Consider the following 27217-nt stretch of genomic DNA (forward strand, 5'->3'; position numbering starts at 1 on the left):
TCATGGGTCATTTTCAATGACTCATATATATCATAGGCACTTTCCCTGTTAAATATCTTCTCATACTCAGCATGAGAGATAGCATTCAGCAAAACAGTCCTACATTTATGATGATTTTTGAATAGCTTCTTTTGATCATCATTCATTTCTTGTCTTGTAAGCCTTACGCCAGTGGCTTTCACTGGATGTTTGTAACCATCCATCAGCAGATCCCATAAGTCACCATCTAGACCAAGGAAGTAACTTTCAAGTTTATCTTTCCAGTATTCAAAGTTTTCACCATCAAATACTGGTGGTCTAGTATAACCATTGTTATCATTTCCATTGTATTGCTCAGCAGAGTCAGATGTAGATGTATTTGATGGATCTTCACCAGCCATCTTGTACTGAAGTGTTTTTCTCTTCCTGAATCTTTTCTAAACACGGTTAAGTGCTTGCACCTTAGAACCGGCACTCTGATACCAATTGAAGGATAGAAAAACACTTAGAAAGGGGGGTTTGAATAAGTGTAGCTTTAAAACTTGTAAGATAAAAACAATTTGCACAATGATTTTTATCCTGGTTCGTTGTTAACTAAACTACTCCAGTCCACCCCCTTGGAGTGATTTACCTCACCTGAGGATTTAATCCACTAATCACACGAGATTACAATGGTTTTCCACTTAGACAACTTCTAAGTCTTCTAGAGTATACTGATCACAACCTGATCACTCTAGGAACAAACTGCTTAGATACCCTCTAAGACTTTCTAGAGTATACTGATCAACAACCTGATCACTCTAGTTCTTACAACTTAATGTAAACAAATTCTAAGAGTTACAATGCTTCTAATAAAGCTATTATCACAATTGTGATTTTCTCTTAAGTTTAAGCTTAATCTCACTAATATATTACAACAGCAATGTAGTGAGGTTGATGAGTTTGAGAGCTTTTGATTTGAACAGCGTTTCAGTGTTTTTGCATAAAGTCTTGTATTCAAAATTCGTAACTTAGCTTTTCATCAGAACTTCATATTTATAGGCGTTTGAGAAGATGACCGTTGGGAGCATTTAATGCTTTGCGTATTCCGTACAGCATTGCATTTAATGTTTCACTCTTTTGTCAACTACCTCGAGCCTTGCTTTCGCTGTGTCTACTGACGTTGCCTTTAATAGCTTTCAACGTTCCTTTTGCCAGCTAGTACTTGCTTCTGATCTGATGTTTGTGTAAACAACGTTTGAATATCATCAGAGTCAAACAGCTTGGTGCAGAGCATCTTCTTGTCTTCTGACCTTGAAGTGCTTCTGAGTGTTATACCATGAGAACTTCAGTGCTTCTGCTTCTGATCTCAAGTCCTTTTGATGCTTTCATAGACCATGTTCTGATTCTGCTTGACCATCTTCTGATGTCTTGCCAGACCAGGTTCTGATGTTGCATGCTGAACCTTCTGAGTCAGTGCTTCTTGCGCTGATTTTGTGCATACTCTTTATATAATTCCTGAAATGGAAATTGCATAGTATTAGAGTACCACATTATCTCATACAAAATTCATATACATTGTTATCATCAAAACTAAGAATATTGATCAGAACAAATCTTGTTCTAACAGCTGCCGCATGATGCAGATCCATCATTTCTCCTTTTAGCTTATCAGAACTTGTGCTCACAATTACAAGCTCGTCAGTGAGCTTTTGAGTCAATAACATTTGAACTACGACCATCCCGATATTCCCCGCGCCGATGATATATACTTCATTGTGACTTTTGATAACTTGACCCGGCCAAGACTCTGTCACGTGGAAGCAACATCTAGTAGAGACCTTTCTGTGACTGGTGTGGAATGCTTTTGAAATTTCTAACAAATTAGGGTATTTAGCAAACATTAACTACAAAATAGTTAAGTGCACCTTAAGGTACATGTTGCTAAAATAGACCTTCATAAAATCAAGTAGGTCTACGATAACAAATCCATATATATAGACACACACACATATACACATGAGAGTTGTGCATGCGTGCGCACGCTTGCATGTGTTTTGTCTATATATATATATATATATATATATATATATATATATATATATATATATATATATATATATATATATATATATATATATATATATATATATATATATATATATATATACAACACATGTGAGTCGTGCGTGTGCACGCTTACGTGTGTTTTGTGTGTGTCATGTATATAAATTTAATATTATTTTAAAATGAGTGTCTGTGCGTGCATGCGCGCGCGTGTATTTTTGAGTGTGTCGTGTATATAAATTTAATACTATTTTAACATGATATAAACTCTATGATTTTATGATTCGGTTTTACGTTTCAATTTTATCTAAGCAAAACGAGTCAAGGTAAAAACTCGATTCTGACAATCTTTTTCTAAAAGCACTGTTTATCTGAGAAGAACCAAATTGAAACATGTTATACTTGTTCAAGAGGTCCTAAGTGAAATCAATGAATAGAATAGTATTTTCATATTGATACCTCGAAGACTTTATTAATCCACTAACATCTTTAAGAATACTTAGATGTTGTTTTCTACTAGGTTGTACATGAAGAGAGCTCAATAGTACTTTCAAATTTAAAATGTTTAAGAAAAAAACAAATTGTTTATAGTTAGAATCTCAATCAATAAAAAATTTCATAGCAAGTTACTATTTAGAAAACGTTGATAATTTACCTCAACTATATTAACCATGAAGTTAGTGAGGGTAGGCAAAGATATGCTTCCAACACGAGCTTCTGCTTCAATATTTAAGTGATCGAATCGAACCTCTATAGTAGGAAGATCAATCCAACTTTGATTTCATTTAGTGAAGAAGAAAAGTATGATAAGGAAATAAACCAGTTTAATTCAAAAGCATATCTTTCAAAATAAAATAGAATACAAAAAAAGTTTGAATTCAAACCTATCTATTTGATCCTTGAGTCTGAGCAAAAACTTCTCATTGTCATCTTCGTCAAGCTTAATAAGTATTTCAAAAAAAATCTTTTCTTTCTTGCAACTCAAGTTTCTTGACATCGATCTCAACCGCTCCCCCTTGAAGTGAAGTGAGCAAACATTTCTCATTCGTGCAAACATAGGAAGTTTCTAAATTACAGCCCATTTAAGAGCTTCTTCATCATCTTGTTGGTGGAAAGAATTTGAAAAAGTCTCATCAACATCATTTAAGAGCTATCATTTTTAAAACTACCTCCACCCTCTATCATTTCCACCACAATGCTACAAATAGTTGTATTATGTATTATATTTTGATGTTAAGTGTAGCGGCGGAAAATTTGAGATTAAGCTATTGATTAACTTAACTCACACAAGCAAGAGTCGTCGCCGAACTTTATTGTTTCCAAAAGAGGAAAGGGGAAAATCGATAAAACCCACGAATAGAAATTTGGATACAGGGGTTGGTTATGCAAGGGGAAGGTATTAGCACCCCTCACATCTGTGGTACTCCACAGGAACCTTTTGAAAATCTGTGTTATGTTAAAATTATTTTTGTTTGCTAAAGAAGAAAGAAATGAAAGAAGAAAAGAAATGTTATTTACAAAAGTGTGCTCGGTAAGGCGTTCCATCTTGTGCATACATACCTCATATGTGCAATGGAGAAGTCAGAGCATTTGTAGCTCTGCTTAAAAGTTTTGAAAAAGGTTTAATTGAAAACAGTTTTAAAAGAAAAGAGTGCAAGTTCACAAAAGGGTTTTAAAAGAAGTCACTCGACGAAAGTCGGGGTTTTTTTATGAAAAGAGTTTTGAAAACACGTCGATGGCGATACACAAGGCAGTCGGCTTACAAAGAGTGAGTTGTGGCTTGGTATATGGACCAAGTATGCGGGGGTGAAAGATTTATTTAAAAAGAAGAGATAGAAGTAAAGGAAAACATACAAGTTCATATAGGTAAAATCCATACAAACAAGCATAAGGGTTCAAACATAAAGGAATGAATATGAAAGGAGTAAAAGTGTAAGTGTACTAGTCAAAGACTAGCCTCGAAACGAACAACCAGAACGATTAATTGAGTAGGTATCTTTGTACCAAACTCAGGGAGCAAGCTGTACAAGTGTGCATGTGTAAGTACGGTTGATGGCGATGCGTGAAGTGCGATTGACTTATGGTAGGAAACGGCTAATAACCTAATATTCTTTATCACCAATCCAAATATATCATTATTATGAACAAAAAATGACTATTTTATTTGTCTAAGATAGGGATGACAACGGGTCGGATGCGAGTTTCACACTACCCAAATTCGCACCCGAACCTAAACCCAAATGTTGTTTGAATAGCAAAATAACACCCACGCCCACACCCGTTAGGTTCAGGTTTTTTCACCCAAACCCGCAACAAAATACATAAAATACATTCTTTTCTACAATTTTCCTACAACTTTCCAATATATATATATATATATATATATATATATATATATATATATATATATATATATATATATATATATATATATATATATATATATATATATATATATATATATATATATATATATATATATATATATATATATATATATATATATATTATAAATGAGGAGGGATATTCTTACTCCAAGAGTAAGTTATCAAAACTTACTCATCATCATGACCGTTGATTATGTTAAATCTAATGATTAAAATTAATAAGTAATTAATTACGAGTAAAAATATCTATAATATTTAATATATATATATATATATATATATATATATATATATATATATATATATACATATATATATTTATTAATATATACATATTTATTAATATATACATATTTATTAAATATATATATAAATAAACAGGTGTCATTTCAGATTTTGGGTGTGAATTTCAGATTACCTAAACCCGCACCCGAAATATCAGGTGGCATCCTAGTCTAAACCCAATCAACTCGCCGTTGACTCGGATTCCGGTGGCCTCCGCGGATTTTGGTATGCCTGCCATCCGAGAGGACAAAATTGTAATTACACATACTTTCAACTAATCATCTTCTACCACCATGCTGCCTTCTCCACAGCCAAAATCGCCGTCGCGACCGGTAATACTGATATGCCTCGTTCCGCCGCAAACGGCGTTCCAAACTAGCTGTTGTGCAAAATCACCAACCAACCACCCTCGTGGTTAAACTTCAATGATGCTCACCAGTCTTCTCTCCATCATACTATCGTCTCTCTCCCCCCCCAAAATCGCCGTCGCCACCGGTAATACTGATATGCCTCGTTCCGCCGCAAACGGCGTTCCAAACTAGCTGTTGTGCAAAATCACCAACCAACCACCCTCGTGGTTAAACTTCAATGATGCTCACCAGTCTTCTCTCCATCATTGCTGGTAATTTTTCGCTTCATATTCCTTTTTTGTATTTATGTAGTTTCTGTGTTTCGCTAAGGCCTTTAAGTTATCATTGGTAAGACAAATTTCTGCTTGCCTTGTCTTTGCTAAAAAAGGCCAGCAATGAAAATGTTGTCAATGAACCGTCTTTTTCCTTCCTTTTTTGAGAATTATTTAATGCGGGTCAAGGGCAAGTTTATATAAAGGCCAACAATTTTTTAATGTGGGCCAAATAAACAATGACTAGCGTGGGCCAAACCAACACTGACATGAACATCGGACAAAGCCTATGCTAGCTATTCCTTATACCTTTGGCAGTTTAGCTAAAAAGGAATCGGAGTTCAGCTAGTGTCTATTTGACATTGGCCCGATATTTGGCCGATGTTCGGAGGCAATATTGGCGGCTGATCTTACCACTAACATGTCAGAGACAAACACCTGCTGTCCTTTTAGATACGATCCCTTTGAAAAAACTAGTCTTATTGTCCTAGGGTTCGACTTCATACATTTTAAACCTAAACAAGCATCTATGCTAGCAGCTATCGCTCCTACCAACCTCATGATTTGGCTCTTAAGTATGATCCTAGAAACCATCCCCTATATCAGCAATTAACTTGTAGTCTTAACAACACCAGAATGATAAGCATAGAAAGAGATAACATATGTAATATTAAAGCATGGTATTAATCCAAATTTGGTTTACTTATTTGAGTTGCGAATTGAAAATTTTCTTTTAGACACATAAAATACCAATACTTTACTATACACGAAACATTCCACGACTTAGCGTCGTTGAAAATTTATTGTCTTGATGGATATGGCAAAGACCAATACAAAACAAATGGTAAATCCAACAATTACAGCTGCAACAACTCCCAAAAACTCTTTCTTGAAACCAAAGTAACTCCGCAAAAAGTCTTGAATGGGAACAGCTTTTCCATCAAAATCCAAATTACCCTTCATATCACCAAACTGTGAAGTCACCAGCCCATTCAGAGTCCAAGCTACTGGATTTATCCAATAACACCAACCCCACCATACAGGGATCCTCTGCAAGCGCATGTTAAAAAATTGTTAATAAACAAAAAATGAATTGATTACTTGTAAATTACAAATGTGTTCAGTTAACATCAAAGGAAAGCTAAAACTTACTGTTTTTGGGATTAAGAATCCCGAGAAGAGATTGGACAATGAATTGGACGCACTGCTAAGCAAAGCAGCCATAGATTGAGTCGGGGTTATGGCTGTTGTCATCATGCCAAAGTATGTGTAGTAAAGGAAAGTGAAGAACATGAAAAATGTGTACCAGAAGAACTTAAGGGCAGTCCACTCATAACCAAGCATTGAAAAAACTATAATCGCATAAATCACAGCTTGCAAAAGGCAATAAGGGACTTCAATTAGAGCCTACATGGAAGAAAACTTGAAGATTAGAAAATGTAGACACAAATTTATTTACATACACTTAACTTCATAAATAAAAGGTCTAAATATGCATTTAGTCTCTGTACATATACTATTTTTGGTTTTAATCTCTAGTTTTATTTATTTATTTTGGTTTTACACTTTTTTATTATTTTGCTTCTAGTCTTGTTTTTTATTTGTTTTAATTCTTGCAAAATTGGGTCATACTAGAATTAATCCCTGAAATTTATAAAATATTTGATTTTTGTTCTTATGTCGTTAATATTGGAGGGACTAAATTCAAATATTCTAAGTATTATAAGAATCAATTCTAATATAAGCCAATTTTACGGGGACTAAAACCAAAGAACAATTACCATAAAATAGAAATGCAGATATTAAAATAAAAAGTGATATATTTACATGGTCTATTTACTTATTTAAACCTAAATAAAAACCAGTAATGCTTGCCTGAGAAACAGCATATGCCAATTCCGAATACATTCCTGCAGCCCTTTCCCTGTAAAAGACTACACGCTCTACAGTTACCACTGGTTGCACTGAACTTAAATTCCTGTTACCAATTATAATAGTAGCAGTAAACAGAAAGCCCATGGAATTAAAGAAATCTTGTTGGGTTTCACTGCAATCAATTGATGTGTAAATTCACGTTTAGAAAGATTAGAAGCAAAACTTTGAAAGCCATATATAACTACTAGTTATTTAAAATTGGGTCTAATTACATTTTGGCGGCAACTTTCCAGTACACCCCCCCAAGCAACAAGGCAACAGCGAATGTGAAGAAGAATCTCATGAAATTGTAATATGGATTGCGCCAGTAAGACCAATGTTGTTTCCATAAGCAAGCCATACATTGAACGAAAAAGGACCTCGAGTACTTCGAAGGAAATTCAAGGTCCTTTGAACTAGGAGATGGAGTGCTCAATTCTTCAATAAGAGCTTTGTTTCTCCTGCAACAAATATCACGTAAGTTTTTACTTAAATGACATATCACAACAAGAAAATGTTTTGTGCTTTTGCTGTTATTTGTTATCTAGCATATTGTTTTGAAGTTCAATACTTCACAGAACAGAAAATACCTGTATAATGATGACTTCTTGTACACCTCGGCAAAATTAATCCCCGTTTCCATTTCTTTTGCTGCATTCGAGACCTCCAACATCCAAGTTGCTGGATTGTAGCCATCTTTAATCTTAGTGACACCTTGAATTCCCTTTATGAAAAAAAAAAGTTCTCAAAAGGTAAGTTTTACGTTGGGATAGATTAGAGATGCAAAACATGAACTTCAGTTAAAAAAAATTCGAAATTATTCTACCTCAAAGTAGTTAATTATTTGTGAAGAATGACGTCCAAGTGGCCCCACATATATCTCTTGTCCTCCCCGCCTCATTAAGAAAAGCTTAATTTCATTGAAAATAAGGATACAATTTTTGTTAAAAGAAGGCAACAAACTAAATATAAATTGTGATAAAGTTTAGCTCTTGTTTACCTCGTCAAAAGATTCAAAGATATCAATATTGGGCTGGTGAATGGTACAGACAATTGTTCTTCCGGTGTCTACTATGTTCCTAACTGCTCTCATAACAATAGCTGCAGCTCTTGCATCTAACCCAGAAGTTGGCTCATCCATGAATATGATAGAAGGATTAGCAACCAACTCAACTGCAATAGTCAACCTTTTTCGCTGCTCAGTTGAGAGACCGGTTATACCAGGGAGACCAACATATGCATCCCTTATTGAGTTCAGCTCCACTAGCTCCATGACTTCCTCAACAAACATCTGTAAGTAACCATTAGTCAGCTCCAAATTCTTCTTGCTTCCTACATTATTTTAATGTACATAATATTTCTATCTACGAATGGTAATGTATGCTAAATCTGGCAATTATGATTATGCACTACAGTATTGCGAATTTACTTGCAAAATAATAAATCCATATGAATTTGAGTACAACATCAAACAATTTAGAATAGTTACTTGCTCATCATCCTTGTTGCGTCTAAATAGGCAACTTAAAAGCAATCTAGTGAATGAGATTAACAACAATTGTATCATACTTAAAAACATATTAGAACTTAACATGAAAGTCAGGCGTGTGCGCTTTAATTGATACATCAATGTGTATATGCACATTGTGTAGGTAGAAAGATGGGCGTGGCTGTCAAAATATTCTGTATAGAAAATCATATACAACTTGATATTCTAAAAATACCAACCTTCCTAGTTTCTGTATTGATTTCTGCAGGCAATCGGAGCCATGCTGAATAGAGCAAGGATTCATAGACAGTAATATGAGGAGAGTGTATATCATTTTGCTCACAATATCCCGAAATTCTTGCAAAGGTGTCTTGCTTTTTGGGATACCCGGAAACTGTGATGTTTCCAGTAATATAGCCTCCGGTTTTTCTACCAGCAAGTACATCCATCAAAGTTGTTTTTCCAGCACCAGTGACACCCATAAGTGCAGTGAGAACGCCTGGCCTAAAAGCTCCGCTGACACGGTTCAGAAGAACCAACTTATCTTCTGTGACACCCTGACTCCTCATTGCCTTCAAGTTTAGAACAGAGATTTAATGAAACTGATTTAAAAATTAAGAACCGAGAGCGGAATGCAAATTTTTTTTCGTTTAAGTAAATATTACCGGAGGCATGTCTACAGAATATGAGACGTCATCAAAGGTAATAGAATGTGGTTCAAAAGGAAGAACCATTCCTCTTTTTCTTCCACTATTCTCCTCTTTGCTTTGAGATTGCTCTGATTTCACACCCCGACGCTTCTCAATTGCTGCATAATTTGTGTGAAATATTAATTCATACTTTATGCTAATTTTTTGTTATAAAATATTTGAATTAATGTCAAGAAACTCACGATTGAAGTAAGATAGAGCAAGAGTGTAACAAAAGTGGAACAATAACGTGTATCCAATCAATGCCCCAAAAGATATCCAATACCAGTACCATTCTGTAAAGAACCCTTTAGATTTCAAAACTTGAACTCCTAGCGGTTCAGTTGAGTTAGGAAGAACCTTTCAAAAGAAAATATGTATCCAGTCAGCAGACTATATATATTAGATATAGAAAATGTAGATGAAGAATGGTGCAGATCATACTTTTCCCCAAGCCTTCCCTAGGAACTCGTTATTCATTAAGCCATTCGTTGCGTACATTATAGGTGATATCCAGTAGCCCCATAACCACCCTATTTTTATACTATCTGAAACCAAAATGTAGAAAAAGGAGAAAACTATTGTTATTCTAAATTCTAACAATAATATATATAGAAGAAACATTAACTCTGACTACAATCTATGAGCTGTAGCACCTCTCGAGATGGCAAAGCCACCCATGGCAATGAGGAAGGTCAATAGAAATGAGCCAAGTGTTACAGCCACTGCCAGTTCTCTACCAATTGCTCCTAGTAATCGGAATAGTGAAGTACCCATTTGGCTGATAAGTATGAGAAGAAAGTATTGCTTAATTAACCTGCATTTACATAATCGTATACGAAAGACACCGTTAATTACACACTAGGGTTCAAAGTCAAACTGAGTTAAAGAATACCTGTCAAGCTTTACTGAGTAAGTATTGATAACTTTCTTTTTTACCTTGAAAATTCAGGACTGTAACCGATGACGTAATAGGTAAGAAATGTCCAAGCTGCTGCTTCAGCAAATGTTATCGGGATTTTCAGGATCCATGTAGGAAGAGCATATGCCCAAGAAGGGTAGAAGAGAAGGTCCCTTTGCTTGTAAAACACTGGAAGCCTCGCAATCGTCGTCGCAAGATCAGCAAACCCATTAAACATGACCACCAAATTTCCAAAGAACAATGCACCGGCATAAATGCCCCCATCAATCACTGAATTGTGGTGCATTCCAGTTCGGAGAAAAACGGTCATGGTAGCAGTAGCCATCACAGAAATCTTAAAAGGAGGATAAATGCATCAGTGATGGAGTAACAGGTACATAGTTTATACATAAAATGAGAAATTATAATGTTCTAATTGTTTAAACCTACTTGGCAAAGTTTGAATTTATAGTAAAATGCATTGCGCCTCATAAGTAAATATTCTCTTGCTAAGCAAGCTTTGAATAATTCCCACTTTCCAATTCCATACGTGTTGGTCGTCAAAGCAGCTGGGTGGCTTTGAGACTTGTCAAATGGAGTAACAAGTTCATTGCCAAGAGTTCTCCCAACATGAAATGACTCAAATATCTCAGCAAACTCCTTAGGTGTCACAAATTTATAAGGCTTCCTTCTTTCTACCCAATATTGCTCCTGATCTTTCATTGATGTCACCTACAACAGTATGCGCAAAATTAAACTGTAAAAACTCACTCCTATCCGTATAGACTGTAGAAAGAAGATAAGGATACACTTACTTCTTGTAAAAAGTCTGCCACAGATTTTCTCTCGGGACACTTAAAACCTAATGAACCAAAAAATTCTAGCACATGTTCACAAGGACCCTGGTACACAATGTGTCCCTCAGAGAGTAGAATAATGTCGTCAAAAAGATCATAAGTCTCTGGTGGTGGCTGCAACAGTGAGATCACAGCGGTTCCGTTGAGAAGTTGGACCGACTGCTTCACTGATTTCACAACTTGATAGGTTGTTGAGCTATCCAAACCGGTTGATATTTCATCCATGAGAAGAGCCTTAGCTGTTCCTACTAGCATCTCCCCTGTATTAATAGATTCATAACGTTTTCTCATTGCCACTATATTATGGTGAATCATGATGTTATTCATCAATATCAAAATCAAGTATGTTTTACCTGTTGTAACCCGTTTCCTTTGTCCACCAGAGACGCCTCTTAACATTGGACCTCCCACCACTGTATCTGCACAACTCTCTAGTCCCAAAAGCTGAAAATATAAAGCAAATAAAACTAAATTAGTTGCTACCCTATGAGGATCAAAGAAGGCTTTGTGTGTATGAATTTTTACCTTTAAAGTATAATCTACTGCAAGATTTTCTTTCCCGCCCTCAGTTGCAACAGCCTAAACATATTTCCAAGTCACAAGTTCATTAGCTATTATATTCATAATTGAAAATAGGAAAGAAAAAGATGGTGCGTGCGTCGTCTCCTACCTTCATATAGATATCTATATCTGGATCAGGGAAGATGTTTCTCTCAATTTCTCTTCTAGATAATTCTTCTAGCATATCTGCATTTTACCAAAGATATTCCTTTTCAACTTAGAATCATGTTTTCAAATTTCAAATGTTTTGAAATTGCATCGAGATGAAACATTTAGAAAAAAATGCAATGTCATGTACTAACCTATTCTAGATCCAACACCTTGGAATCTTGCTGAGAAGGCTAAAGTTTCTCTAACTGTCAACTCTCCAATGTGAAGATCGTTTTGACTGACATAAGCAGCAGTTCTTTGAGGTACAAACTCATTCATCTCATGACCATTATAAGTCACCTTTCCAGTGATCTGATTATGAAATTAAAGAGTTTTAGCTGGCTAGAAATCCAAAACAATTCATTAATATGTTTTCTTTTGTTTTAAAGTAACCTTTAGATTGGGATCAAGTTTTCCAGCCAAGGCCAAAAGGAGTGTCGTTTTTCCAGAACTTGGAGGGCCCAAAAGCAATGTCATCCTGGAGATATATAGGTTAGCGAAAATAAATATATTTGAATTTAAACCAAAGTTCTCTTTGTTCTTGTTTTTCTAATGATACATGGAAATGAATAGTTACCTGCCAGGCTTTATTATTCCACTAACATTATGGAGAATGTCGAGATGTTGTCTCTTTTTTCTTAGTATATAGTTAATTGGAGCCTTTAGAATTCAAAAAAAGTAAAGAAAAGGGAATTAGTATACAAAAGTTTCTCCATGAATAATATATAACTGTTGGTGTTTAAGGATATTACTGACCTCTATCAGATCAAGAGTGTAATTAATGAGAGTAGGCAAAGCTCTATTTCCTACTTGAACTTCTGCTTCGATCTTCAAGTGCTCAAATCGGACTTCGATTGTAGGTAAAGTAATTCCAACTCTGGGATGTCATGCAATGTCGAAAAATTAGTGCATCTTTATGATGAATGAGAACACAATAAGAATATGTTTTAGTTTTGAAAAATTTTAGAAACTAAAATTAATTTTAAATTTGATTTTTGAACTTTTCAAAATCTAAATCAATTTCAATAAGAATAGAAATATAACCTATGAACGCGATCCCTGAGCTTCAATAAGAACTTCTCATTATCAATATCAGCAATTCTCACTAGTCTTTCTAGCAAAAACTTTTTTTCTTCTTGCTTAAGATGGTGTATATCAATTTCATTAGCTTCTCCTTCAGAGGTCATCCACAAACCTGTCCTTAAACGTGCAACAGTTGGAAGTCTCTGAATTGCAGCCCATTTCAAAGCCTCTTCTTCATCATTGTCCTCTCTATTAACAGAGTTAGGAAACAGATACTCCATATCACTGCTCTTCCTTCGCGACGTACTTTCATTCTTACTGTTTCTGAATCGTCTCTCATGATCAATACTACTCTCCATTTCGAATTCCCTTTGAAGTCAATCCTCAGCATATGAGTTTGTTTGATTTACACGGAACATGTCCATATAAATGATATTTCTTGAACACTTTAAATTGACGCAGTTAAGTTTTTTGCATGTATGTATGATTCGTCTTTTCTGTTGTTTCTTATTTTATGTCATATCTTGATTGTGTTGATTTCACATTTTTGCCTTTTTAACAAAATACATATCCATTGTATATTGTATTTCAAATATATTTTCCATATTTTATAATAGATTCACACGTATTTTTGACTTCTTTTTGCAATATTTACAATTATTCTCAAAAGTTTATGATATCTAACCTTTTACATGATATCTAAAATTTGATTTGATTTTTTGATTTCGGTCAAAAAAATATATATTTTCATGCATACTGAAGATTATAATATTTTTTTAAAGATATTTGCGTCACGATTAAGCCACTAACTTAATGCTAATCTTTTTGACTCAATGCTAAATTGCAAATTTTAAATTATAATATTGGATTATTAAGTCTCTGTTGTTTATTTTAAAAAAAATTATTGTTGATATTTTAATTATGTTTATGTAAGTTTTTAATTATATTTTTTTATAAATATGTTTTCTATTTTAGAAAAAATATCTATTTCAATTAATTTTAATAGAAGATAGGAAAAAAACACAATTTACGGTATTTAGAATTTTTTAACTATATTATTAAAAAAATGTTATTTTTTAATAATCTTGTAATTTGAAAGTTACTATGTCCACACATATACATTAGAAGATTTTTTCCTTTTAATAAAAAAAAATTTCTTTTTACTTAAAATAAATTATCTGACTTCCTGTAAAAAAAGATTTGTTACTACAATAATAAAGAAATGATATCCTACTATATCGGGTTCATCTGTTCTAACTTTTAAAAAAATTATTTGTTATGGTATTGCATTACATATTAGCAAAAAGATTTATATGTCTTTTGAAATTTTTCAAAACTGGAAAATGGTTAAAATAATTTTTTGATAATAAAATTTCAATAATTTTTATAGTAGAAAACTATGAATAGCTCTCATAAATATCTTAATAAATATATTTTTTGAAATATGTGATTTTTATTATGTTAAAATTTTTAACAATACAAAAAATTATGTTATTGAATGTTGAAATTATACTCTTAATTTATAATAATGAGTTTGAAATAATTTTCTAATTTTTAAATTAACTCTCATCTACATCATTTTTTAAAATTTACATTTAAAATAATATTAATATTTGGACCACTACATGTTTGGATACGTGGTTTCATTTTTTCCGTATTAAAGTTGGATCAGTAGTAAAATTGTTTCCGTTTATTAAAATACTATGGATTCGCTATAAAATTTTATTGACTCACTACATGTTTGAAGATTAAAAAGTCAATCGGTTCTTTAAATAAGAATAATTAGAGGTTTTTCAGATTTTACGCCCGGAAGATTGTAAAGCGAATATGTAAAATTTTACTCAATAGACAATTATTAGGTAGTATCCCAAATCACTTTACACATATCGTAATGATTAGATGAGGAAACACAATATATGCAATTGAATCAATTGAATAAGTCATGAGATGTGGTCATGCAATTTATCAAGAAGTTGAATTCTAAAAGCACGAAGTTTCGCAGATTTTAATCACCATTAGATTTTGACAAAATATACAAAGAGTTCTTACAATCACTTATCCGTAATAATGCTGAAGACAATAAGACTTCGATTCTGGATCTTGACGTGTATAAATGACCAACTGCCAAACCTTTTTGTGCAATCTTTACTTGATTAACACTTCCAATATTCCAATAACACCAATTTTGTTCAAAGCCTTCGTATGTAGCAATCAACCCCTGATCTTACTGATGGTGAAATTGTCTGAAGATGTAAAAAGAACTCCGCCTTATCCGTAGCCTTTCACACAATTACTACTAAGGCAATTCTGGAGAGAAGACCTTCTTCTTTTCACTGAAATTTGTCAAAACCAGTGACCAATCCCAATCTTGCAAGAACCCGAAAACCTTTGAATAAATCTCCAAGAACGATTAGTTTCAAGATTGCATCTCCCCCAATCAATTAACATCCACTCATTATTAAGATGTGAAAAAGAAATAAGGTTGAAGATGAAAGATTTTTGATTGCAAGAGTTTCAGAGAGGTGGTTGATTTTCACAGAAAAATCTTAAAATAGTTATGAAAACTTTCACAAATGATTATGAATTCTTCTTACATGAAAATGTTGACTAAATGCTTATACATGTGTTTGAGATGAAGCACACAAAAGATTTAAAAAGTTTGTTAGATTCAAATCAAGGTCAATACATGTAATGAGTCAAATGAGCAAATGAGTGGAGTAAAAGAAAAATTTGAAATTTTGACACATTTGCAATTGATTCGAATCAAGTGCATTGTGTGATTCGAATCATACGTCACGTGATTCGAATCATGTGCAATATGTGATTCAAATCAATTTCTCGGGAGACTTTTGGTAAAACCAGAAAAAACGCATGATTTAAATCATGTACAAAAGTGTGATTCGAATCATTGGCCCTAGAAATTTTTGAAAGATCAGAAAACTTTTGTGATTCGAATCATGTATGAGTCTTGATTTGAATCAGAAGGTTAAAACTTTTGCAAGTCTCTGTTTGATTTGATTCAAATCAAAATTTATGTGCAATTGAATGATTCAAATCAAATGCTTCAAAAATGGATTTTTCATGTTTTTAAAGCTTTTCTTTGCACGTGATTTGAAAAGAACACGCAATGCTTTTATTTCACAAACTCATCACACTTGATTAATAACATTTTGATCAAGTTCAAACGTAACCAAAAGGTTTATGCATACTAAAAATATGAATCATGTGTGAGCAATCTATACGAGAGAGACTCAACAAAGATAAAATACGAAAGTGATAAGACAAGCAATCAAAACATAACCGTATCGGGATTTCTCCCCTGCATATGATAAGGTGGTGCAACAACAACTCCCCTTAGGGATATGCAGCTATACACATCTCTCTCTTGCAGAACAAAACAGGCCCGTCTTCTCTCCCTTTTCTCGTCTTCCTCATTTCCTTCTTCAACTTTCCTTGAAGCAAGTTGGATCTTCATCTTCATCGTCGGGTTATTAATGCATTTTCCGATTCGTCATCTTCATAAAGATCATTTTCATTTTCGGTTTCTTTACCTTCAACCCGTTTATTATTGATTGTTGTTCCATTTGTGCAGTTGTCTTTGGTTCTACACAAATTTTTCTCCCTCAAGATACTTTATTTTTGTTTTCTTTCCTTCAACGACTTTCATAGCTAAAATCCTAAAACTTGCCATTTTCTGCTTTGAAACTGCGTTTTTTGAATTCATCTTCTTCATCAACATTAAATATCATTTTTTTTCATTTACTGTGTTCATTTCTTTTCCTTCTATTTGTCATTTAAACTTTGCCTAAACTTTTGCACATGCCTATTGAAAATTTCCATCTCCTGTTCCATTTTCTTTTAACAAACCAGATGTGGAAAACTTTGAAAACAGGACTTTGGAAAGTTGACACCATTTTTTGAGACAACAAATTTTTTTGATTATGAATGAAAACAAACATAAGCAGTATTTTTCACAAAGTACATATGTCCACATAATCGATTTGGACATTGAAAGGTTTTAGTGTAACTGTTACAAAAGTCATATTGAAAGGAAGTGTCACACGGTTTCATAAAAACATTGTCAAACACATGTTTTCAGCTATCCTTCAAACCACTAACATCAATAATTGACTTCTATCCATGAATTACAATACCTTTTGAGATGGAAAAACCACTCATGACAACCAGCAAAGCCAATGTAAATGAGCTTAGTGTTGAAGTCACTGACACATCTCTTCCAAGAATCAATACTGAAACCAAGTTGAACTCCCGAAATACCTTTTCGCATTTCATTTCCCACCACAGTATTTTCAACAAATCCGCCATTTTTTAAACTGCTAAAGAATCTTTATGCATGGTTTCATAGGTTGGGCCATTGTTTTCATCTCTTCGATGATGATCTTAATTGTGACCGGCTGAGTTGTCGTGTTAGTCTTGATTCTCATGATCCGGTTGCACTTGTTGTTCATTATTATGCTGTTCTCGATTCTCTTTTTATTTTTTTTGAAAACAATGGTTATAAAAAAAAGAAAATATATGACATGACAAACTATAAATTACTCATTAAAATTGTCATTAATCTATTCTTCTCCAATTTTTACTCTTAAAAAATTTCTCTTTGTTTTTTTTAATATTGAACATATCTTTAAGTGCTCTTTAACCATTTGCTTGCGACTCAAGTTACCTAAACTTAAACTTCATATTTTTCATTTCAAAAGATTAAGGTTGTGGCAAAGCCTACAAATATACGTTTATAAGTATCACATTTTAAAAATAATTAATATACAATTTGTAGTCTCCACATTCATCATTAACAGAAACATATAATTATATGAGATGAGAATATACTATAAAGTAATATACAAATCACAGCCAAAAATACACAATCAATTATTTTATAGCTAATTACAACTGTAGGAAAGTTGAACTGAGAAAACTTAAAAGATAAAACTAAGTGATTATTTTTGTACAATATGGATGGATCATCCTGAAAAGGCAATGCAGATGCATGCTGCTTAATCATTTTTAGAAACGCCTCAAGAAGTAGAGGTTGAACCAGGACCAAAAGGAACACTAGGACGATGAAAAGATTTGTAAATTGTACTATAAAAATTTCTTTTCTTCCAGGTTTGGCGACGGGGAATACTTTCAACAATGCATGCAAGCGTTTTATCGTTCAAGGGTGTCTTGTTATCAATGCAACCATCTATCCCTGCACTAAAAAATTCTTCCCGTTGTACTTCTGTAAGGTTTTTTTTTTTAATAAACAATGAATATAAGAAATCGCACTAGGGGTGCAACCCTTACAACAAGAATACACTAGTAATTGTTGTTACAACATAATGGTAATTTATACCACAATCATAAAAATTAATCCTACGCGATGGTTCCCTACTACAAACCCATCTCCAAGAGTAATACATGATGTTAGAAATCACCTCATCAAAGCTAAAAAGAACGTTATCAAAAGTGACGGTGTTTCTCATAGTCCAAATGCACCATATTGTAGCCAACCAAATTGTATTTAGATTAGCTTTAATATTGGTATTTTTCACCTTGTCTTGGATACACCCAAAGCTCTTGAACTCTTCCAACGAAACAACAACCTCATTACCCAACCAAATAAAAATTCTATTCCATACCGCATTTGAAACGTGGCATTGGTAGAAAAGATGCTCCAAGGATTCCGGATGGCTATTGCAAAAAGAACAATCAATGGAAGGAAAGTTAGACACACCTCTATTTGCTAGAAGAACTTTTAACGGTAGTCTTTTTATGAAAAATCTCCAAGAAAAAATCTTGATTTTTGCCGGAATGGTTGTCTTCCAAATAACATCCAACAACATGATGGTTGGAATTGGCCAAGCTAGGTTCTTTGCATTAGACACCAAATGCGATACACTAGACACCGAGAAAGTTCCGTTAGAGGTTAAATTCCATTGGAATTCATCCGTTGCCGAATTATCCAACACCACTCCATCTAGAAGCTCCTTTAAATCCCTCAATTCATTCCCAAGAACCGAGCCCGAGCCAAGAATATTAAAAGAAGAAAAGTTCGGAACCGGAGTAGTCAAAAGATCATTACCAAAAATAGCTTCCAAGTTCCAAGAAATGGCACCGTTGTTCCAAATGATAAGATCGCCCACCGCACCTAGTTTATTGGTTGTCCGTTCAAACAAATACGGAAAGGAAGCTCGGAGAGTTTGATCACCCAACCAACAACTATGCCAAAAGGGAATGTTATTACCATTCTTTAACTCACATTTTACCCAATTGGTAAAACCATCTTCCGATTCATCCTCTTTGAAATCGTTAAGAATTATGTCTCTCCACCATCTAGAATCATCCCGGTTTAAAGAGTCCTTGCAAGAAGCTAACACTTTAAGTTTCGGGTTAAGGTATCTCAAAATTAAAATTCGACTCCATATAGCCTTGTCTTCCTTCAAAATTCTCCACTTCCATTTAAGAAGAAGAGATTTGTTCATTTCTCCCACATCTCTTAAACCTAACCCTCCTTTCCCTTTTGCCTTGCAAACATTCTCCCACTTTACCCAATGAATGCATCTTGTTTTCATATTCCCACACCACAAAAAGTTGCTAAGAATACCTCTTATTTCATGAACAATTTTACTCGGAGCTTTATAGAAAGATAGAGTAAAGATAGGGATAGCGTTAAGAACGGATCCAATGAGAGTCACCCTTCCACCAATGGATATGTTTCTACCTTTCCATTTTGAAAGTCTTGATTTGATGTTGTCAACCACTTCCTTCCACACCCTTTTCTTGTTAGCCCCCTCGCCCACCCAAATACCAAGGAATTTAAACGGAAAGGATCCTTTTTTGCAAACGAGGAATGTTGTGGCCGATTTAAAAAACCAATCTCCTATGTGAGTTCCGAAGAGATTACTTTTATGGAAATTGATTTTCAAACCGGAGACAAACTCAAAACCTCTCAACAACACTTTCAAGCTCCAAAGATTATCATAAGTGGGTTCGCCTATAATGATGGTATCATCCGCAAATTGAAGGATGTCCACAAAGTCATTTTCTCCGTACTTGAAAGGCTTAAAGTCTCCCACCTCCACCGATTTCTTAGTTAAAGCGGTTAAACCTTCCATAGCAAGCACAAATAAAAAAGGAGATAAAGGATCACCTTGGCGTAATCCTCTTTGAACCTTGAAGTCTTTTGTTGCACTACCGTTGACCAACACGGACATGTAACTAGTAAAAATGCAAGACTCCATCCATTTCATCCATCTTTTGCCAAATCCCATTGTCACCAAAATCCACCTAAGATAATTCCAAGAAATCGAATCATACGCCTTTTCGAAATCTACTTTGAGTAATAAGCACCCCTTCTTTTTCTTTTTAGCCCAATCAAGAATCTCATTAACCATTAAGACCCCGTCCATCATGCTTCTACCCGGAACAAAAGCGGTTTGGTTGGAAGAGACCAACTTGTCCACTACTCCTCTCAATCTTGCCGCTAACATCTTAGCAATAATCTTATAAATGCTCCCCACTAAACAAATGGGACGGTATTCAAACAAATCTTGCGGATTCTTCTTTTTAGGTATAAGAGCGAGAAAAGAAGAAGTAATGGATTTTACAAGAGTACCTTTAAGGTAGAAATCATTGCAACACTTCATCAAATCTACTTTGAGGAGAAGCCAAAACCTTTTGTAAAACTCCAATGAGAATCCGTCCGGCCCCGGGCTTTTGTTACCATCGCACGACCAAATGGCTTCCTTCACTTCACCTTCGGAGAAAGGTTTCTCAAGGTCCAAAGAATCATCATAAGATAGAGAATTCAAATCGATCCCGGTTGGCTCCGGCCTTAAGATGGTTTCTTCTTTAAAGAAATTTTCAAAATGTTTGAAAGTGAACTCTTTTATTTCATCGACCCCTTCCATTCTTCCCTCTAAAGTCTCAATGGAGCAAATAGAATTCCTTCTTCTTCTTTCTTTTAGAGAGTTGTGAAAGTATCTAGTATTATGATCTCCTTCGGAAAGCCAAAGTTGCCTCGACTTTAATCTTAGAAGTCCTTCTCTCTTGTTAATGTTATCCCAAAAATCCTCCACCACTTTTATTCTTTCCATGACCACTTCTTCCGGAACGTCACCTGCAAAATGAACAAACTTGTTATCTAAAGAGTGCATCTTTTTTCCATCTATGTCTATTTTTAGGTCTATCCACCCATAGACCGTTTTGTTCCACCAAGAGATCCGGTTTTTGAGAATTTTCATCTTTTCGACCATGCAATAGTCACCCCTCCCTTTGACATCAATCTTTCCCCACTCCTCCTTCACGAAATTATCGAACTCCTCATGTTTGAACCACATATTATTGAATTTAAACGGTTTAGGGCCCCAATCCTTTCTATTATCTTTCAACCAAATTGGGGCATGGTCGGACACATCCCTCTCACCAATGTGTTGACCATCCACTTTCCAATCTTCAACAAAACTTTCCGATAGAAGGAATCTATCTAGCCTACTCATAGTCTTGCCATTACTTTTCATCCAAGTAAACTTGCCTCCTATAGTAGGTAGATCCACCAACTCCATATCCTCTATGAACTCTTTGAAAATCATTATCTCCCTCCTATAGCTTCGAGATGACGTCCCAACTCTTTCTTCAGAAGAGGAGATAGAATTGAAATCTCCTCCGATGCACCAAGATCCTTTAAAGTTGTTGTTTTTGAATGCACATAACCTATCCCAAGTTCTTTTTCGAATGGCTAAATCACAAGAAGCGTATACATTCACAAAATAAATGAGTTTGCCATCCTTCTCCACACATAGACCCAAGAAGCCTTCCCCTCTAAAGCTGAAATTTAGGGTGAAGAAGTCCTTTCTCCACATCGTAAGAATGCCTCCTGACGCCCCGATGGCATCCAAATACGACCACTCAACATGAACATCTCCCCACATATCTTTTACTACATTAAAATCTATGCCACTTAACTTTGTTTCTTGAATAAAGCAAATATCTACATCCCCTTTTTGAATGTGGTAACCGACTCTTTTCCTCTTGGCTCGGCTACCTCCACCTCTCAAGTTTAGGGAAAAAATAATCATGGAGGTGCATGATTATTGGTCTCCGTCGTCACCAACTTCCCTTTGTGGTCCCTGGATTCCATTTCCTTCAGTTTTGCTATAGGATCAAAATTGTCAGAAATGTTCTTGATGCCCAACTTAACCATTGAATTCCATAACCAGCCGCCTTGTTCAGCACTCCATTAGATAGTCTCTTATTACAGTTTGTGATATCAGCACTAGAGATTGAATCGCAAGAAAAGGGAAGGCCTCCTGATAAGTAATTCGACTTTGCGAAACGCTTGTTCTGCTTGGGTGGAGGAGAAGCTCCCTTCAGAGTCGATTCCATCTCATCCTGTAGTCGAGTCTCTACTGGATAAATGAAGTCTTCTGTTGGTTCCCCAAGATCCAACACCTCTCTTATCTTTCTCCTAGCTTTTTTTGAATTCTTCACCTTTTGACAATGATCATCGAAACAAAGATTCTGGTTCCCATTATTACTCACTTCCTTCTTCTTTTTAGTTTTGATCGCTTTCTTCATTGGAACAATAATTCTTTTTGTGACTTTCGTTCTGTTATATGAAATATGCTTCTTCCCGAAAATGCATGCTCCATGTTCCTCCTTAGACATATTAACGTCCCATCTCTCCTTGGCTCACATTATTATCATGGTGTAAGGTAATGCGTCATGCCAACAATCGTTGTAGGGTACTCCATGTCTCGCCGCATCTTCGTCATTTGCATAAAACACGTGAATGAATCGCATTATTAATATATATTATGCATATGCCACAAGAAATTAATATATAGAGACAAATGTAGTAACCTGAACCCCATCAATGACAGGTAAATACCTATCAAGGAGAATTGAGTCATAGACTTCCTCAACACAAATTATTTAAATTATTTTTATAGCTTCTTGGCTAGTTTTCACTGAACGAGTTTCCACACCAAGTCTATTCAACATAACTTCATGAACCTTTCCAATGTGGTCATCATGGTGAACATCAAGTGCTCTTATTATTCTTCGATGGGGGCTTGGTGAAAGATCATCATCTTCTCTATCTTCACTATCAGATAACATTATTTGCTTACCTTTGTGATCACCTATACTGACCATCTTTCTACACAATTGATGATATATCAATTCAATTAACTATATTAATTATCACTTCAATCTGTTACATATATAAAAAGAAAATCATTATTTCCTTTTTTATACAAGAAAGATGTCTAATTTAAAATAGCACAATTTCATAATATTTTGAAATTGCACTAACCTTGCTCAAAGAGGGATGAATGCATGGCTGTGTAAAGAAATAAAAGAATGCGAGTTATTCACGATAAAGATGCTTCACTTGATAAAGCTATATATGTAATAATTAGAAGAACTCAAGATGAAGTTTGTAGTAGCATTTGCCTTGTGGAGAAGTCTTGATTATGTGTGAGTGAGTGAGTGAAGAAACAAAGTAACTGTGTGTTGAATGAATATGATGAATGCTGAGACTGTAATTGTAAGAATTCTTAAGCCATGATATCTAAATATATATGAATGATAATGAATATGAAAAGGAAGCAAAAAAAGTTAGTTAGTTAGAAAGTTTGTTTGGATTCTGTTGAACCAATTAACTGCCAAACTAACTCATGTTTTGTTTGTTACTGATATATTGAAACTGATTGTGAATCACCTACTCTCTGGGGCTTTTCTTGACTATGAATTATATTATGTTTACAACAACAAAAAAATCAATTAGAATTTAATTAAAAAAACTGGCTATAAATCCTCATGAACAATTTTCACACAATTAAAATTTATAATTCCACATGATTACAAATGATAAAGCAAATTAAACTGATAGTATTAAACAATGTTGAACCATAGTATTTTCTATTCAATGTAGAGTACTGCACAGGCTCTCTACAACAATTATTTACAATGGTACACTTTACGTCTTGATAAACATGACAAAAAACCAACACAAAAGCCACTGTGATTCCAACTACAGCTGCAGCTATTCACACAAAATCATGCTTGAAACCATAGTAACTTTCCAAAAAGTCTTCTACAGAAACACTTCTCCCATTGAATTCATTAGCAAGAGAAGAATACATTCCTGCAGAATTTTCCTTATAGAAGACCACTCTTTCAATACCCACTACTCTTTGAAGCAATGCAGTAAAACATGCTCCCAAAAAAGAGGGAGGCAACAGTTGTGACGAGAAACCTTAATCCCTTGTATTGTAGATTCCGCTAGTAAGACCAATGTTGTTTCCATAAGAAAGCTTTGCATTGAGTACTTTGAAGGAAAATGAATGTCCACAGAACCAGGAGCTGGACTGCTCAGTTCTACAGTAAGAGCTTTGTTTCTCCTAAACCAGATGTCACAAGAATCATTTCACACAAGATATATTTAGGAGAATTATACATGGCACCCTCCAAATTATACATGTCACCTCCATATTTTACGTTATTTTTAAAATGCCCCTGACACTATTTACTCATAATTTTTACCATTTTTTTAAAAAAATTACTTTGGCAAAAATCATCAAAAAGCAAATTTCCGGCACCCTTTTTTGGCCGATACCGAAAATTCTTAGTTTTTTTTGTGCAAAATTTCGATATCCGTAACCGGAAATATTTCCGGTGCGATTTATAAAACATTACGCCGTCTCGGAAATTTCATAAATTTTCGGTAGAAAATCAATACCCAAAATTCCAAATTTTCGGTGTGTGTCGGAAATTTCTTTAGAACCTAAAATTTCTGGTATGGCAGATGAAGTTTTATATCTTTGTGGTCCTGAACTGGCAGCTTCAGCTTCTTCTACGAATTCATGTACTGATCTTACCTAGTACTTACACATACGGTACGTTTACTGGACTTCATACACAATTTCTTTTTTTGTTTTTATAAATTGATGAAGTTATCTAATTATACGTTTTTGTGATTGTCAGATTTTTGAATCACGAGATAAGGTTCTAGAATGGGCGCGTTCAATTAAAAATTGAATGAGTTATGGTCTTGGGAAGTTGGACTAAATTCACTTGAATCCATAAAATGACCTATAATATTTCTCCATCTTTGGTGACTTTTTGTGCATAATTAGCTCTTGACTTGTAAGGAGAAGTTGTTAAGGATGTCGAAGAGAGTCATGTAATAAGTCTTGTAAGTAGGTATATGTCGCATCTTGGAAAGACTCATTTGCAAGCATTGGAGTGGATTATTAGATACATGAATGGATCTCTAAACATAGTCCTAATTTTTTAACATGAGATCATTTAGAATTTAAAAATCACCGACAATAAAACGTCAATAATATTAAGATATAATCGAAATTGGGATCATGAGTTTGTGTTTCACACGCATTCGACGATGAGTAGAGGCATTGACTTAAGGCAATATGTCACGTTACGCACATGTATTCTCATCAATTTTTTAACAATATATTTATAGACCAAAAAATAACAGTGTCATTTTGTAGTGTTTTTTATTGAAAAATCTTACACTAAATAACAAGCATTGGACTTGGATTTAGGATCATAGCAATCAAAGTGAAGAAAGAGAAAAAATGGCAGAAGAAGGAGAAGTGATAGGTGTTCACAGCGTGGAGGATTGGAAGAAACATATGGAGAAAGGAAATAACTCCAACAATCTGGTTAGTTTGTTTTTATCCTCAAACTATCTCTTTCATTTCTTCTAAACAAGTTCAAAGTACTGAAATAAAATTATATTGACAGATTGTTGTTGATTTTACTGCTTCTTGGTGTGGTCCATGCCGATTCATTGCACCAATTTTGGCAGAGCTTGCTAAAAAGATGCTACATGTCACCTTCCTTAAGGTTGATGTGGATGAATTGAATGTGAGCAATATCTAAATCTACCACATAATATTGTTATTGTTTTAAAATTAAATCTATTAGTGTTTATTTTCTTTACCTAAGAATCCTACAACTAATTACTTTGATTTCTTCAGACTGTTTCTCAGGAGTGGGGAGTTGAAGCTATGCCAACATTCTTGTTCTTGAAAAAAGGAAAGTTAGTGGACAAGCTTGTGGGTGCTAACAAGGATGAGCTGCAACTGAAAATAGTCAAGTATGGAGGAGAAAAATATAGCCGTCTTTGAGGGTGTGTAAGACGAACTACTACATAGAACATAAAGTTTGACACGTTTAAACTGTTGATAAAAAGGGTCTCGCAAAATAGTTATCGCAATTAAACCAAGCAAATATATGATTTTTATTTGATTTGCCACATTTAAATTGTGGTTAACCTACACACTTTTCCTGGAGAAAAATGTTGTAAGTTTTATATAATATGAACAATTTTTTTTTTAAATTTCGAGTCAATTTGCATTTTTCTATTTTTAAGTTTGTTTGTCTATTTTCATTATGGTTTAGAATTTAGAAATTGTTCCTGAAGAACAATGTGATGACTTCTTTATAGTGCTGGGAGAAGCTACAATATATCTAAGGTTTTGCGTATTTGGGATTGCTTGCTTCTACTGTTCCTAGGCTACCTTCTTTATAATGTTGGGCTTGATATGGAATTATCTTGTATTCATGGTTATTCATTGTCCCGGTTTCTTTCTCATGTGGATATCATGAAGGGCATTGATCACATTTAATAAGGGTGTCTCATGGTTTTCAAGGGCGGTTTGATAGGAGGCGGGGTGTCTGGGTAATTCAGGATGTACGTCCAGAAGTATATAAGCCCCCCAAGCGTGAGGCCTGGTAAGGGCGAAGCACTTTAAGTCACTTGAAGATTTAGGACTCTACTCCGAGATATGCATCCCCCTGTTGGATCTTCAAGTAAGCGATCTTGGGTAAGGAAGTCCAGTATGAGTACTGTTCAATTTTTCCCTGCCTCAATTATGTAACACCCTTCTAAACCCCGCGGAAAACTTTTCAAAAATCAGAGTAAAACATGAGAAAGGGCATTACAACTCCAATAAAATAAATAAACATTCATGTCATGCCATATAAGGAACGATAAACCAAAATTATTCAGGTAGCATGTTAACACAGCGGAATATTCTTAACAACTGAATAATCAAACAACCGGAGTCATAGACTCATAATTCAACCATAAACCATAAACAAACAGAAGTTTATCAAACAACTCTAAAATAACGTTCTCGGTGTTACACGACCAGAGCATGACACAGACCCAACTGACTCTAACGAACTACTTGACGAGCTAATCCTCACCAAGTACACAAGCTACTCCTCAATCTGAAAAATAACAACAGTAAGGGTGAGTTTCATTCGCATTAGCAAA

General features: G+C 34.5%; 1 protein-coding gene, 1 long non-coding RNA gene and 1 pseudogene across 4 annotated transcripts in view; 2 read left to right on the forward strand and 1 right to left on the reverse strand.

Moving 5' to 3' along the window:
- Nucleotides 1-4832: 4832 nt before the first annotated feature.
- LOC131622320 (uncharacterized) overlaps nt 4833-27217 on the forward strand; it is a 67601-nt gene continuing 45216 nt past the window's right edge. Inside the window, exons 1-7 of one of the 3 annotated variants that reach the window (XR_009289836.1) lie at nt 4833-5319; nt 7488-7710; nt 8335-8526; nt 8991-9424; nt 10364-12143; nt 12270-12372; nt 18031-18152. This is a non-coding gene — a long non-coding RNA (uncharacterized LOC131622320). Of the gene's footprint in view, nt 5320-7487; nt 7711-8334; nt 8527-8990; nt 9425-10363; nt 12144-12269; nt 12373-18030; nt 18153-23842; nt 24155-27217 lie in introns of those variants that run through there. The other 2 variants (XR_009289835.1, XR_009289834.1) reach the window with 2 other exon arrangements.
- On the reverse strand, nt 6008-13273 carry LOC131622319 (pleiotropic drug resistance protein 1-like; annotated as a pseudogene).
- Nucleotides 25373-27033, forward strand: LOC131622317 (thioredoxin H-type-like). The gene is made up of 3 exons (XM_058893347.1): nt 25373-25595; nt 25678-25800; nt 25914-27033. Exons 1-3 carry the CDS (start codon nt 25509-25511, stop codon nt 26061-26063), a joined length of 360 nt encoding a protein of 119 aa, XP_058749330.1. The 5' UTR covers nt 25373-25508; the 3' UTR covers nt 26064-27033.

The sequence above is a fragment of the Vicia villosa genome, unplaced genomic scaffold, assembly GCF_029867415.1.
Source record: "Vicia villosa cultivar HV-30 ecotype Madison, WI unplaced genomic scaffold, Vvil1.0 ctg.000029F_1_1_1, whole genome shotgun sequence".
Lineage (NCBI taxonomy): Eukaryota > Viridiplantae > Streptophyta > Magnoliopsida > Fabales > Fabaceae > Vicia > Vicia villosa.

Excerpts from the sequence above, each read along its gene's own strand:
- LOC131622317 (XM_058893347.1), top strand. The coding sequence starts at position 25,509 with ATGGCAGAAGAAGGAGAAGTGATAGGTGTTCACAGCGTGGAGGATTGG. Across the intron at positions 25,596-25,677 it reads GAAATAACTCCAACAATCTG|ATTGTTGTTGATTTTACTGC; the intron begins GTTAGTTTGTTT and ends TTATATTGACAG. Across the intron at positions 25,801-25,913 it reads TTGATGTGGATGAATTGAAT|ACTGTTTCTCAGGAGTGGGG; the intron begins GTGAGCAATATC and ends TGATTTCTTCAG.